Source organism: Atta cephalotes (assembly GCF_000143395.1).
Source record: "Atta cephalotes unplaced genomic scaffold scaffold00013, whole genome shotgun sequence".
In the NCBI taxonomy this organism is placed as follows: Eukaryota; Metazoa; Arthropoda; class Insecta; order Hymenoptera; family Formicidae; genus Atta; species Atta cephalotes.
The window spans coordinates 1,561,437-1,573,894 of record NW_012130077.1 but is presented as its reverse complement, the minus strand read 5'-3'; the positions used below and the strand labels follow the sequence as shown (position 1 = coordinate 1,573,894).

The following is a 12,458-nucleotide window of genomic DNA, read 5'->3' as shown; positions in this document are numbered from 1 at the left end:
CAAGCAAAAATCTATAAAAATATAAGAAACTGTTCAACATCCGACAGCAAGTATATAAGAATATAAAAATCACAATATGCTTACAAATTAATTTCAATTGAGTTACCTAACTTCAATTTTAATCAAGATAAAATTATTCAAAGAAACGAGTTTACTTGTTCAAGAATCACAACACGGAGCCTGATTAAAAATAAGCGATAGAAATAAAACTTCATTAAATTAACATTATATCTCGAGAATATAGGACTCGTTTCTTATAAATAACGCGATAAGTTATATATTAAAGTGTAAACGCGAGTATATTACCGGTGCAAAATACCGCTCCAAGATGAACGATTTTGCCGGAAAAATGTTCGCGTAATGGCCGCTGCCACCGACAATGCCGCCGAAAATGGACCGGTCGCCCATGGATACCGCGTGGAATCGGGGCAATTATAGAACATCGGAGGTCACTAATGGGACGACGCTTTTTTTTTATCCGCGATATATTCACAATTTATCGAGATAAAACATAGATCTCTCGCCGCGCACTGCCGAAACGGAAAACACTTGCACGTTCCAAGAATAATTTAGCACCGCAACGGTTACACCGTGAATGTAATTGCAACGAAAATATGGAATTCTGTCGACAAATGGATAAATGCGGTACATTATTTCGCGCGTTTCGCAAACGGATCGCTTTTTCATTGACGATAAGACTCGGATTACGGTATGCATATTTTTTTTTCTACTTACCGTGCGTGATCTTGTAAAGGGGAATTAAAACGATGATTACGGTGGTAAACGACTTCAACGAATGACGAATCCTTGTGAAACGATGATCGACGCCACGAGATGCCGCGTCTACATGCGTCTAAGAGAAACGCAACGTAGAACAGTAGATGGTGTAGAAAGTAAAGGTGACCCATTGCGCATAATGCGGAGATCCCCTGATTTCGACCAATCAGAAATCGAGTTCATTGGGGCGCGAACGAATCAATTGACGTCAACATATAAGCTCGAAATTTGATTGGCTAGCAGACCCTCCAATATTTTCATTGCGCATCCGAATGAATCATCTTTTTAGAGCTGCCGCAGACAAAATTTCTGTAACAGTAATCTTAAGACGTGAACTTAAACCAATGAGCCAATCAGGACACTACTTTAGATCTACGTACTCTAAATCCTTCCACGATGCTAAAAATCCGAGACCTTAGATGAAGAAAGAATTGACCAATTGCAATGGTCATGTAATTAAATTGTTCAAATGTGATTTGTTAATTTTTTTCTGTGTCCGAGATCTTGAATCGATTTCGAGCATTGTTGACATCGGACTTAATGGAAATAGAAATAGCAGTTAACTTATCCATAAAGTAAGTTTCAACCGGTTGAAATTCACCTTATTGCAAGGTTATGAATAAGTTTACTGTTATTTCCATTTCCATTAGATTATATAATCTAAAACAGTATCCTGATTGACTCGTCGGCTTAAGTTTTTACACCTTACGCATACTATTACGAAATTTTGGGTGCGGTAGCCATTAGACCGGGTTCACACCTTGACGGAAAAGCGGAAAGCGGAAAAGCGGAAGCAATCGGAACTCGCAGTAGTAGTAGGCGGTACATTTCGCTTGTCTGCTTTTGTTTTTCCGCGAATTCTGATTGTCTTATTCCATGCACATTCCACTCTGGAGCACGTTCCACGTTCCATTTTGGTAGTGGCATTCGATTGTTCACATCGTTTATTGGTCAATTTAACTAGATTGATTGCTACAATTCGGACATTTTTTTATTACTATAATCCGGATACATCCATTGGTTATTGAATGTCAGGAACGTTTACGATTAATTATACAACAGTAACCGGTGATTTTTTCACTAATCAATCGAAAGGTCCTTTATTGGACACAATTGACATAAGAAATCGAATTATTAGATTTGTTTTTTATTCCTGCGTTAGAACATTTTTTTCGTCAAATAAACATGCAGAGATAATAAATCCAGAATCGAAAGTCATGTAAATTCATCCCAGAGACCACAAAAAAATTTATTTTTTTATTCTAGATATTTAGAATAAGAAACTATTGCAAAAAATATTACACTGCGATAGCATTAAAATATTAACAAATATCCATTTTTCAATAAAAAAAATATATAATTGTGATTTAAATAATTTGTATAATTCATTTTTTTAACGAGCAGACATTCCGAATAAATATTCAATCGAATAAAAAATATAGTAATAATACTCCACATGAATACGATTGGGACATATAATTAAAACATAGTCTAAAAACGATTGTTTTGCAACAAATAGACGAACATAATGTAAACGAGACGCGTGTAAAAACATTTATGTATTTTTATTAACATTTTTACATTTTTTTAATAGTTACATTATGATCTGTGCTTCGCATTTATTTTATACAAAGATAGATATAATAGGTAGACAGTAATGCGCGTATCACTCCTCACCACGTGAGGCGCACTCCCTCAAACATTTCAATTTCGTAAACGATAATTTCTTTTTCTTTTTTTTTCTTTGTTCATATTCGTTTAATGTAATATATGTATAATATATATAGACATACATTTATATATTTATATATATATATACATATATAGTATCGATATTTCCGTATATCACTTTATAATTTTGAACGGAAATATTTTTCCTAAAATTCTGCCATCTTCGGTCGGCTTTTATTTCTTTTCCTCTTTTCTTTTTTCTCTTTTTTTTCTTCATTTCTGTCACTCTGTTCACATTGACAAAATCATTGACATAGCGTTAAGATACAACAATTTGTCACACAATGCGTGATGTAACAACTTTCACATAAGATGATCGATTAACGCCATTTTATAATCATTCCGCATTGAAACACTGAAAAAAAAAAAATAAACTGGATCCATTAAAAACATTGAAAAACAATTTTTTTAAATTTATATAAATATTTGATGGCCTTTTGTTGATTATATCTCACACATCATTACTTTATTATTCTACAAATTATGTACCACAATTCTTTCTCTCTTTTTAGATTGCAGATTATTTTTTGAATTCACTTGTTCACAATCAATTAACCGTTAGTACACATGATGAGTCGTTTGTTTTTGTCACTTTCACAAAAACTATTAAATAATTTTTACATATACTTTAGAAAATATTTCTAAAGTTGTATGTTAAAAAAAATGTTTATAAACGTTATAACTAATTACTTGATGTACCTAGTATTTCAAAGAAAAGAAATGCAAGACACGAATGACCCAGTCATGTACATTAAGGGTTAAAAATAGTCAAATCAGTTGTACAAATTCAGTTTATCAGAAAAATTAACGAACCGCAAAACTGCTTACAAGGCCGAGTAAGTTATATGTATAAGAACCTTTTTTTTTTAGATGAAATTGTTTTTTAGATGAAAACTTTCAAAATTTGTAATTTCAGAATATAATTAAAATATATATATTTTTAAATATATTGACTATAGGAGAGACCGAGTTTACATATTTACTATGTGGGCACCAGGATTAAGCTGACATTTGAATTTTGAGTGGCAAAAATATATCTTATCTTGAATTCCCAATTTATTGTAGATAACATCTCGTATGTCTTCTTTACTAACAAAATTTGATTAGTTTAGGTGCCAGGTATTATTATGTTTAGATAGTCAAACATGTTTTCGATAGTCAAAAGTAATTTTTGAAATTTCATTTTTCGAATCACTTTTTGTGTCACTTTTTTATGGATGAAATGAAGTTGCAAACACTAAAACTTTTTATTGCCATCATAGTTTTATAATCTATAAAACGCTAATAATTATTTGACTAATAAAATTATTTGATAAAATCATTTATTTTATTATTTGAAAACTGCAATTAGAAAAAAGGTGCCCACTTAGTCTCAATCTCCCCTACATAAATAGTAAACATACATTGTTAATTATACTCATTGATGACAAAGTATACGCATACGTTTAATCTTCAAAAAATGTAATAGAATCCATAATTGTGACATACGTTTAATTTTCAAAAAATTTCCATGTAATAGAATCCATAATTGTAACATAAAATTAATTTTTTTCAGATTAATTATGAAAACTTAAATATGCTTCAAAATGTGGTCTTTATCAATGTGAGCCCCAGCAAAATACATTGATTATTTTCAGTACTTTTCACAGTTTCGATTTTTGTCTCTTGCTATCACTCATTTTATATCTTCAAGCTGCAATTGAAATCTATTTCGATCACTGACATTAATATCAAAGGAATTGCAGCAAATTCATAACAAAATAACTAACTAGTCAGGCAACAGTTAGGCACTATTAACAAATTACTCTGTACATATATTACGTCCTTAATGGACGTACTGTCAATAGGCTGTTGGAAATTCATTATTTCATTGTATTTATTTCACACAATATAAACATAAATTTATTAAAAATAAATGATATTTCAGATAAATAGAAATAATCTTGTTGCAATATAAAGTTTATCCACGCTATTATTTAAATAATTTAACTAAATAAGCCAATTCTCTCATGAAAGTACAGAGAATAAATTGCATGGTATTGCAACTGAAAACACATTTGTGCATGTAGAAACATATAATCTCTTTGACATTAATGTCGTCCATTTATCTGATGTAGTAGAGCATAGATGTTACACCTCTTCAACATTGTAATTATTTAAATACCTATTGACATAAGCACGCGGATGAATTTCACCTGAGCCATAATTTCAGTCGTAATGCATCCACGCCATTTAAGTAATATCGAAATAATCGTTTATCCCGCACAAATCCAAGATTTTCATACAAGCGCAGTGCTGGCCTGTTAGTAATTTCCGTTTCCAGAACCACCTCGTCAGCGTCATCCTCCACCATTGCTTGGATAGCTTGTCTCACCAGATTCGATCCAATCTTCCGTTTCCGATATTTCACGTCGACAGCCAACATTGCGATATAACCACGCTTTATCACCTTCCTGTGGATGTCTAGTTTGCAGACAATGGCACCAACGCATTCATCACCATGCATTGCCTTGATAAACAAAAGAACAGTTTTGTTTAAATTCTATCTAAGAGCTGAAAGAAGTAATTTTTTTATAATTCTTTGAATTTTATGAAATTTTGGAAACAATATCAGTGTCTTTAAATGTCCCATAATAATCATAATTATAATCATAATTATAACAGAAACTGCAAGATCTTTATTTTTATTAATATTGCAAAAACAACACATGTAATATCACATGCATAAATAATAACTTGAGTAATAAAATAAAAGATTTTTCTGGAGAGTACATACCAGGAAGCACAATTTCGGCCAATTATGAATAAAATATCTATATGTGTAAATAGAATATGGTTCACTTAGGTCCTTCTGTATTAATTTCATAATATCAGGCATTTGTAATTCACTTGTATAGCTAACATATCGGATATCGTTGTCTTTACTTTCCATGGATAATGTTCCTGCTTGTTCTGTAACATAACAAGAAGCAGATGTTTTCACTCATTCTTAGGATTGTACACAGTTGTAATATATAAAAATTATTCTAATCAAACAAGATTTTCTTTTAACACAAATCTCTTAACTTCAAATTATAATCTATATAATTTAAAAATTTTCAGATGACTAGGAATATTTTTAAAGCAACACTCGACTAGATATCTTCAAAAAAAAAATATACTAGGCTCCATCATGCAAGATCAACAGGATCTTTTACAAGAATAGAATAATGATTTGTTCTATTTTATTGTTAGGTATATAAGCTGGAGCTTGTCGTATCTATACTGCACATGGCGAATAAGCTGGCATTGTATACCATGTTGGTTTAAATGACTAGTTTCCATTGTTTTAGATTGTGAGGAGAGATCGGTGACAGCTGCAGTTCTTTGAGGAGAGTCGCAGATACCGTTCACTTGAGCTACCCCATTGACATGCGGTTCTCCGCAAGCTTCTGTCGTCTCCAAACTAAGACGAGATTTTATATCTAAGGAGACATCCGCTATCGAATCCCGTTTCTTCGCCTTGATTTTACTAGCCGCTTCCGAGTCACTCACTTCCACGCCGTCCTTCATTTTGTCAATATCCATTTTTCGATTTTCGCTGCTTCTTGTCTCTCAAAATTCTCTTTCCGCGCCGAAGAAGAGGACAAACGGGAAGATCACGACCGCTCTATCCTCGAAGCACTGATCCCTTCACGGCTGTCGATCGTGCACGAGACACAGTGGCATCAGAATCTTCACATGCAGCGTGGAGCTTTCAATCGAATTTTCATAATTACCGCTAGCCACGCGGTTGTCAGATTGTGATTCTATTCCGAAATGCGGACATTCGTAATAAACTGCTGAATGACGGACACCATAATGGATTTTCTACGGTGACTACTGGACTCAGTCATGGGATATGATCTTCTCGAGACTTGTCTATGAACAGGAGAGAATGCATCCTATGCTTCGAGGGAGTTGAGTGTGTATTTTGAAGTAAGGTGAAAATTATAAAATAAAAATTTACATTTACAGATGAATTTACTTGGTTGACTAATAACATTATTAACATTCTAATGAATTTTTTCACTTTTATAATTGCCATTTCATTTCAAGATACATAATCAATCTTCTTTTCGCGTTGCTTGCACTCTTTGCACTTAGCATCTTCGCTTTCTCTCTTTTCAACGTTCAGATATATAGTTATCTCATTTTAAGTAAAAAAACTTTTAAAGATTTTAAGCAACGCGAATAAATTTTTTATCTCATTTTAAATGCAAATATATTTGAGGATTTTAAGTAATGCAAACAAATCTATTGTCGAAAATTAGCCATTTACAACGACTGATGCTCCAAGTGTTTTCATTAAACCACCAATCAGAAAACTTCTAATGAATTGGCTAATTAGTGACGTGAACAATCGAGTGCCATTCAAAAGTATTGTATCATTGGCTGTGGTCGAAGTTTCGCTACAAATGCCTTCGATGGACCAATCAGAAAAAAAATTCTACAAATTGACCAATCAAAAACTTAAAGCATTATAGCATCGCGTTGATCGTATTCTAACTTTATTTAGCTCTATGGAAGATTGGAAGTAAACAAAGATTTTTGGCCGTGTATGGCCGTGTGTGAACTCCAGATGAAGTAACAATTGCGATCAATTACAGAAGAAAAATTGTTAATTATTATGATTATAATTATTATCAAAAATACTTGAAAACAATTTTACAATTTTGTTACATAGAATAATACGTTGCACGAGAAAAATATATGGGAAATAGTTATTTGTTATATTTACGAATCTGATAGCAAATTTAATAATTATAGAGAAACAATGTTCTATAATTTACTTTCTATTACGTAAGCATATGACATATATCATGTACTTATTATCCTAAAAATTCTATTGTTATAATAATTTTGTAAATTGTATTTTTGCGTCTTTCAGTCTTGTGCAAAACCTTGCAAATTTATAATTAAAATAGAAGTGTATCACACACATTACAAATTTATTTTTAACATAAAAGTGTATTAGGTTTCTGAACATGGCTCAACTAAATGGTTTAAAGCATGTAGTGATAGGTAAGGATACTTATATACAAACTAATCAACAATTTATTTATATTCATAATAAAAAGATTAATCATGTTATGCAAAAGATTAATCATGTTATGTTAGGAGGAATAAGATCATATAATGTTTTTAGGCGGTGGAACTGGCTTCATAGGAACGCAGCTAATAAAATCACTGAATCTCGTGGGTATTTCCTGTACATGTATTTCTCGGATGCCAGGACCAAATAGAATGTCATGGGTACATGAGAATGGATTTATATTATAGAATTTGCATGAGAACAAATTTACTGTTGGTAAGAATCAATCCAATGATAGTCATTGTATCTATAGCATGATTTAGAGCACTATGGTCTACCAGAGAACACATCAGCTGTCATCAATCTTACCGGACAGAATATACTAGATCCTATGCAAAGATGGTCACCTGGATTTAAGCAAAATGTTAGGAACAGCAGGGTAAAAACGACGAAGGCTCTGGCAGACTCTATACAGAGTACTAAGGCTACAGTTTTTGCAACTATATCAGGAGTAGCGTATTATAAACCCAATGATACTGTATATACAGAAGAAAGCAAATGCGAATCATATGACTTTCTATCAAGTAGAATCTTATTTTTTTATATATCTTATTTTAATATTGTATAATATTTATATATTTATATTATTAATTTTTCATTTTTATCAGGACTTTGTCACGATTGGGAAGAAGCGGCAAAGTTACCAGAAGATAGTAACATTAGACAAGTAACGATAAGATCCGGAGTTGTGTTAGGAAGAGAGGGTGGCATGATCAAGAGAATCTATTTTCCATTCTTGGTAGGACTCGGTGGACCACTAGGAAGTGGAAATCAATACATGCCTTGGATACATATTACTGACTTAGTTTCCATGTTTATATTTGCTCTTATAAATAACAATGTACATGGTATATTAAATGGAGTAGCACCTCAGGTAATACAAACATTTCATGAAGGAGAGAAGTTTTACATTAATCTTCAATTGAAATAATGGTACATATATCATATATAATTAATGGTACATATATCATTCTATTAATAGCTTGTAACAAACAAGGAGTTTACAAAAGCGTTTGCAGCGGCACTAAAAAGATTCGCGATCATACCTGTTCCAAGTTTTTTCTTAAAAATGTTACTCAATGAAGAACGAGCAAAGGTATATTTAAGCTTATTACTAAATGTAATATTATAATTTCATGTTAATATAATACTTGGTATTTTCGTTTCAGATAATGTTGGAGGGACAAAAAGTTGTACCAAAATGTGTTACAGAATTAGGATTTCAATATCAATATCCAGATATTGAACGTGCTTGTAAACAACTTGTTAAATCACATATTACGTAAAAGGATTTATTTAATTGTTATAAAAACCGATAGAGATTAGATACATACGATCATTATAAAACTATTATAGTAATATGTTATATAAGTGATACGTTATCTAATTAATAAGTAGTGATGAATATAAGTTTTAAAGTATTCTCTGCGATGCTTTCAAACAAATTGTTATTTAATAATAAATTATTTATTGCAGCATAAAATGAATAAAATCTTAGTTACACACTAATTTGTCTTAAATCACGAATAAGATACAGTGTGAGAAATCTCAAGAACATGTACAACATAAACGAATGATACTTGATTAATTACATTTTTTATGAATCTCTCAAGAACATGTATAACATAAACGAATGATACTTGATTAATTACATTTTTTATGAAACTTGTACAAATTGCGAGGTGAAGGAATGGTACAAATGTTTCTAATACACTTGACATAATTAAAACGCGTCGAGTTTCCCGTATAAGAACTTTTTCGCAAGTTTGCCAATTGATAGCTATTAAGTTGCGTTCCATGCATTAAACTTGGAGAACTAAAATTCTCTTGCACTTGGTAACACGTTCTGTCCAATGTACTTCCTAAAACATTGTCCGAGACAGTAAACTCGTTGAACACAGATAGACATGTTCTTGGCAAGTTTTGCAAGTATTCCTCGGAACCGGAAGGAAGTAATAATCTGTTCGAAGGATCGACTAGAGAATGATCGAGATATTTGAGCCGGCTCATGTTTAAAAAATGATTGATTTCTTTCCTCAAATCTTGTATCTCCTTTCTCGATAGACCTTTCATACTGAGAGTGATCATCTTCCCGTTCTTGTGCAAAATAAAGAGACTCATCTTGGTAGAGACCCCAATGTGCCGAATGTCGGTAAGTTTCATGAAGGAGAGTTGACCCGAACTACCTGAGCACAGTTTATCGCTCCAAACAGATTTCTTGACAACGGCTTTGTTTTCATCCTTGTACAAAATCAGGTCCTCCCATTCTCCAAAACTATCCAATCCAAACATAATCTCACCCAGAAGCAAAATAATCAGCAGGTACACATTATTTGTCAAGCGGCTAAATATTCCAATGAAGATTACCGCAGACACTGGAAAACATGGTTTGTTTAGTATATAATAGATATTAAAAATAAAAATATAGAAAATAAACACGCATGCACATTTTGTTTCAGTGACTTTAAGAATGCCGATTAAAATACAGAAGATATTAAATGAAATTATGATTTAGATTGCAACCACATAAATGTTACATTTTAGCGTACTGTAAATGTTGAGAAATTGTACTATGTATATATTTAATTGATTTATCGACTGAAAATGGAGAATATTTTATACGCTAAACTTGAGAACATAATAATTCGATAAATCATTTCTTACGACCAAGCAATAGCCACGTGATGCATCCTGGCCTTCGCGATATGTGTAATTTATTTTTATCTAGTATCTTGAGCTCAGGCTTTGCAATCAGGATCATATTGCAATCACGAAATTCAACATTGCAAACAGAATTTTGACAGATTCCCTATAGTCACGCGAAACGAGGTGTAAGGAATAAGGAAATTTTGACATGGCGCGAATCGCCGAAGATTAGAGATTGCATCGTGCATTTGTTATTTTTAATAATCGAACATGAGTAAGAAATCATGTAATCGACCATACGGTAGTTTATCGTATAAACTCCTTAAATATAATATAAAATGAAAAATTTTGATTAAATAGTGCCGCGAAAAAATTAATTTATGTAGAAATTTGAAAAAGATAGAAATTAACGATATAAACGGCCCTGATAAAAATAAAAATCAGAAAGTATAATCAGACGTAAGTCGAATGTAATGAGAGAGTAACAGAAGTGTAAACGAAACTTCTAGGAGGCGAAAATTGAAACATTAAAATAAGTAAAAGAAGTGTAAATGCTTGTTTCAATTTTCGCCTTCTAGAAGTTATGTTTCTGTTACTCTCCTATTACATCCGATTTTTATTTTCAAGGGATAATAAATATATTAGATGTAGTAAAAAGAAATCCATTATTTTTGCATGAAATTGAATGAAAAAATAATGGATTTCTTTTTACTACACCTAATATAATATGTTACATTTTGATGATATCAAATTTTTAAGTATTAGAGATGTGATTTATTTTTGAGGATTTTTTTTCAAACTGATTTATTTAAACAAGATAATGAATGAATATCATAATCAAAATATTTTTCTTCGTTCTCTGCAATTTTTTCCCCTCTTTTTGACAAGAGATAATTAATGTGAAATCCATTTTCCTTCTTTGCAATCTTTCCCATACAATGTAAACGTTTAGATAACTGTTGTACAATCAACATTCAATTATCTGGCAAATTCTGAAGTGGATTGTGCTGAATTTTCTTCCAATAATGCAAATCTGCATTTTCTAACTTTTTGATTGTCCCGACTAATCTTTATCATTAATATTGAAATCACCATTTTTAAATCGCTTGAACCAATATTCACATGTTTTAATTGATGAAGCAACATCACCGTAAGTTTCTATCAAAATTCTATAACACCTTCAGCCGCCATTTTCTTCTGATTAAAAAGCAACGCATGTCGAAAATGTTCTTTAGGAAGCTCTATTTTTTAGATGGTACAAATACGATATTTACTGCGTTTATTGTTGATGTACGAGATATTATGGAGTAATGGTATTAAAATGGCATTAAGAAATAATAGCCGTGAAAAGCTTGGAATATCTTCAGAAAACCTTCAAAACTAAACTTCATACTCCTAATAATTTAAAACAATATTATAGGTTTAAACGTAATAGTTTTTGTATGTAAATTAGTAAAAGAGTAAATTAATAAATTGTACATGAAATTGTAGTAATTTATTATATAATTCAAAGTACCCACGTTATGGCGCCTTTTAAATATTCTATCAAGTTCGAAATCGATACACAAGATGTCACGATTAGTATTTGCGCGAATGACACCGATTCCGCAGAAATAATCTGCTCGATCATTTAGACTTGGCAAACTTACCTGACTTATTGCAGATACATATACTCACAAGTCACATAATTAATACATGCTCTTGTAGACGATAACATAAGATTTTTAATAAAGATCTTTAATGATATCTTTTAAGACGATTCTTGAGAAAATAATATTATTACTATTATAACTAATTTAATTCACATTTATTTATGTTCAATTTGACATTTATTTTATTTGTATTAATAAATTAGATAAAATTGTTTTATCTCATTATTTACATCAAATTATTTAAAGTTAATTAGCGTTACAATTTCTTACTTAATCTAATTATTATTTTAAATCGATAATAGAAATGAGAAACAATACAATTGTTAGTTTTAAAATATAAAATTAAATACAATAGCAATAATACAAATATTTATATAAATTTAATTTATTATCAAATTTGGCTGTCAAATAATTCAATAATCTTAATTTTCACTTTGCAGATTACATATAAATAAAAGACTGTGAATTAATTGATAGAGATTGCACATCTTAAATTTGTGTGTGTGTGTGTGTGTGTGTGTGTGTGTGTGTGTGTGTGT

At 31.2% G+C, this 12,458-nt stretch overlaps 3 protein-coding genes across 3 annotated transcripts; 1 reads left to right on the top strand and 2 right to left on the bottom strand.

The window, feature by feature from the left end:
* Positions 1-2,330: 2,330 nt before the first annotated feature.
* LOC105617455 (N-alpha-acetyltransferase 30-like) lies at positions 2,331-6,075 on the bottom strand. The gene is made up of 4 exons (XM_012199011.1): positions 5,805-6,075; positions 5,285-5,460; positions 4,704-5,017; positions 2,331-2,863 (listed from the first exon to the last, which is right to left on the bottom strand). The coding sequence occupies exons 1-4, from the start codon at positions 6,073-6,075 to the stop codon at positions 2,812-2,814; spliced, it is 813 nt and encodes a 270-aa protein (XP_012054401.1). The 3' UTR covers positions 2,331-2,811.
* A 1,439-nt stretch (positions 6,076-7,514) lies between these two features.
* Positions 7,515-8,907, top strand: LOC105617674 (epimerase family protein SDR39U1). Its single transcript, XM_012199229.1, has 6 exons — positions 7,515-7,551; positions 7,676-7,782; positions 7,875-8,145; positions 8,230-8,495; positions 8,604-8,717; positions 8,791-8,907. Exons 1-6 carry the CDS (start codon positions 7,515-7,517, stop codon positions 8,905-8,907), a joined length of 912 nt encoding a protein of 303 aa, XP_012054619.1.
* A 358-nt stretch (positions 8,908-9,265) lies between these two features.
* On the bottom strand, positions 9,266-10,382 carry LOC105617672. Its single transcript, XM_012199228.1, has 2 exons — positions 10,286-10,382; positions 9,266-9,996 (listed from the first exon to the last, which is right to left on the bottom strand). Exons 1-2 carry the CDS (start codon positions 10,380-10,382, stop codon positions 9,266-9,268), a joined length of 828 nt encoding a protein of 275 aa, XP_012054618.1.
* Positions 10,383-12,458: the final 2,076 nt, after the last annotated feature.

What these genes read in the sequence shown, in the direction of transcription:
- LOC105617674 (XM_012199229.1), top strand. Translation starts at nt 7,515, where the DNA reads ATGGCTCAACTAAATGGTTTAAAGCATGTAGTGATAG. An exon ending in GACCAAATAGAATGTCATGG is followed by an intron (nt 7,783 to 7,874) that starts GTACATGAGAAT and finishes TTGTATCTATAG; the next exon opens with CATGATTTAGAGCACTATGG. An exon ending in ATCATATGACTTTCTATCAA is followed by an intron (nt 8,146 to 8,229) that starts GTAGAATCTTAT and finishes CATTTTTATCAG; the next exon opens with GACTTTGTCACGATTGGGAA.
- LOC105617455 (XM_012199011.1), bottom strand. Translation starts at nt 6,075, where the DNA reads ATGGATATTGACAAAATGAAGGACGGCGTGGAAGTGAGTGACTCGGAA. An exon ending in TAGTCATTTAAACCAACATG is followed by an intron (nt 5,461 to 5,804) that starts GTATACAATGCC and finishes GTTATGTTACAG; the next exon opens with AACAAGCAGGAACATTATCC. An exon ending in GGCCGAAATTGTGCTTCCTG is followed by an intron (nt 5,018 to 5,284) that starts GTATGTACTCTC and finishes TTGTTTATCAAG; the next exon opens with GCAATGCATGGTGATGAATG.
- LOC105617672 (XM_012199228.1), bottom strand. Translation starts at nt 10,382, where the DNA reads ATGATCCTGATTGCAAAGCCTGAGCTCAAGATACTAGATAAAAATAAA. An exon ending in CACGTGGCTATTGCTTGGTC is followed by an intron (nt 9,997 to 10,285) that starts GTAAGAAATGAT and finishes CATGTTTTCCAG; the next exon opens with TGTCTGCGGTAATCTTCATT.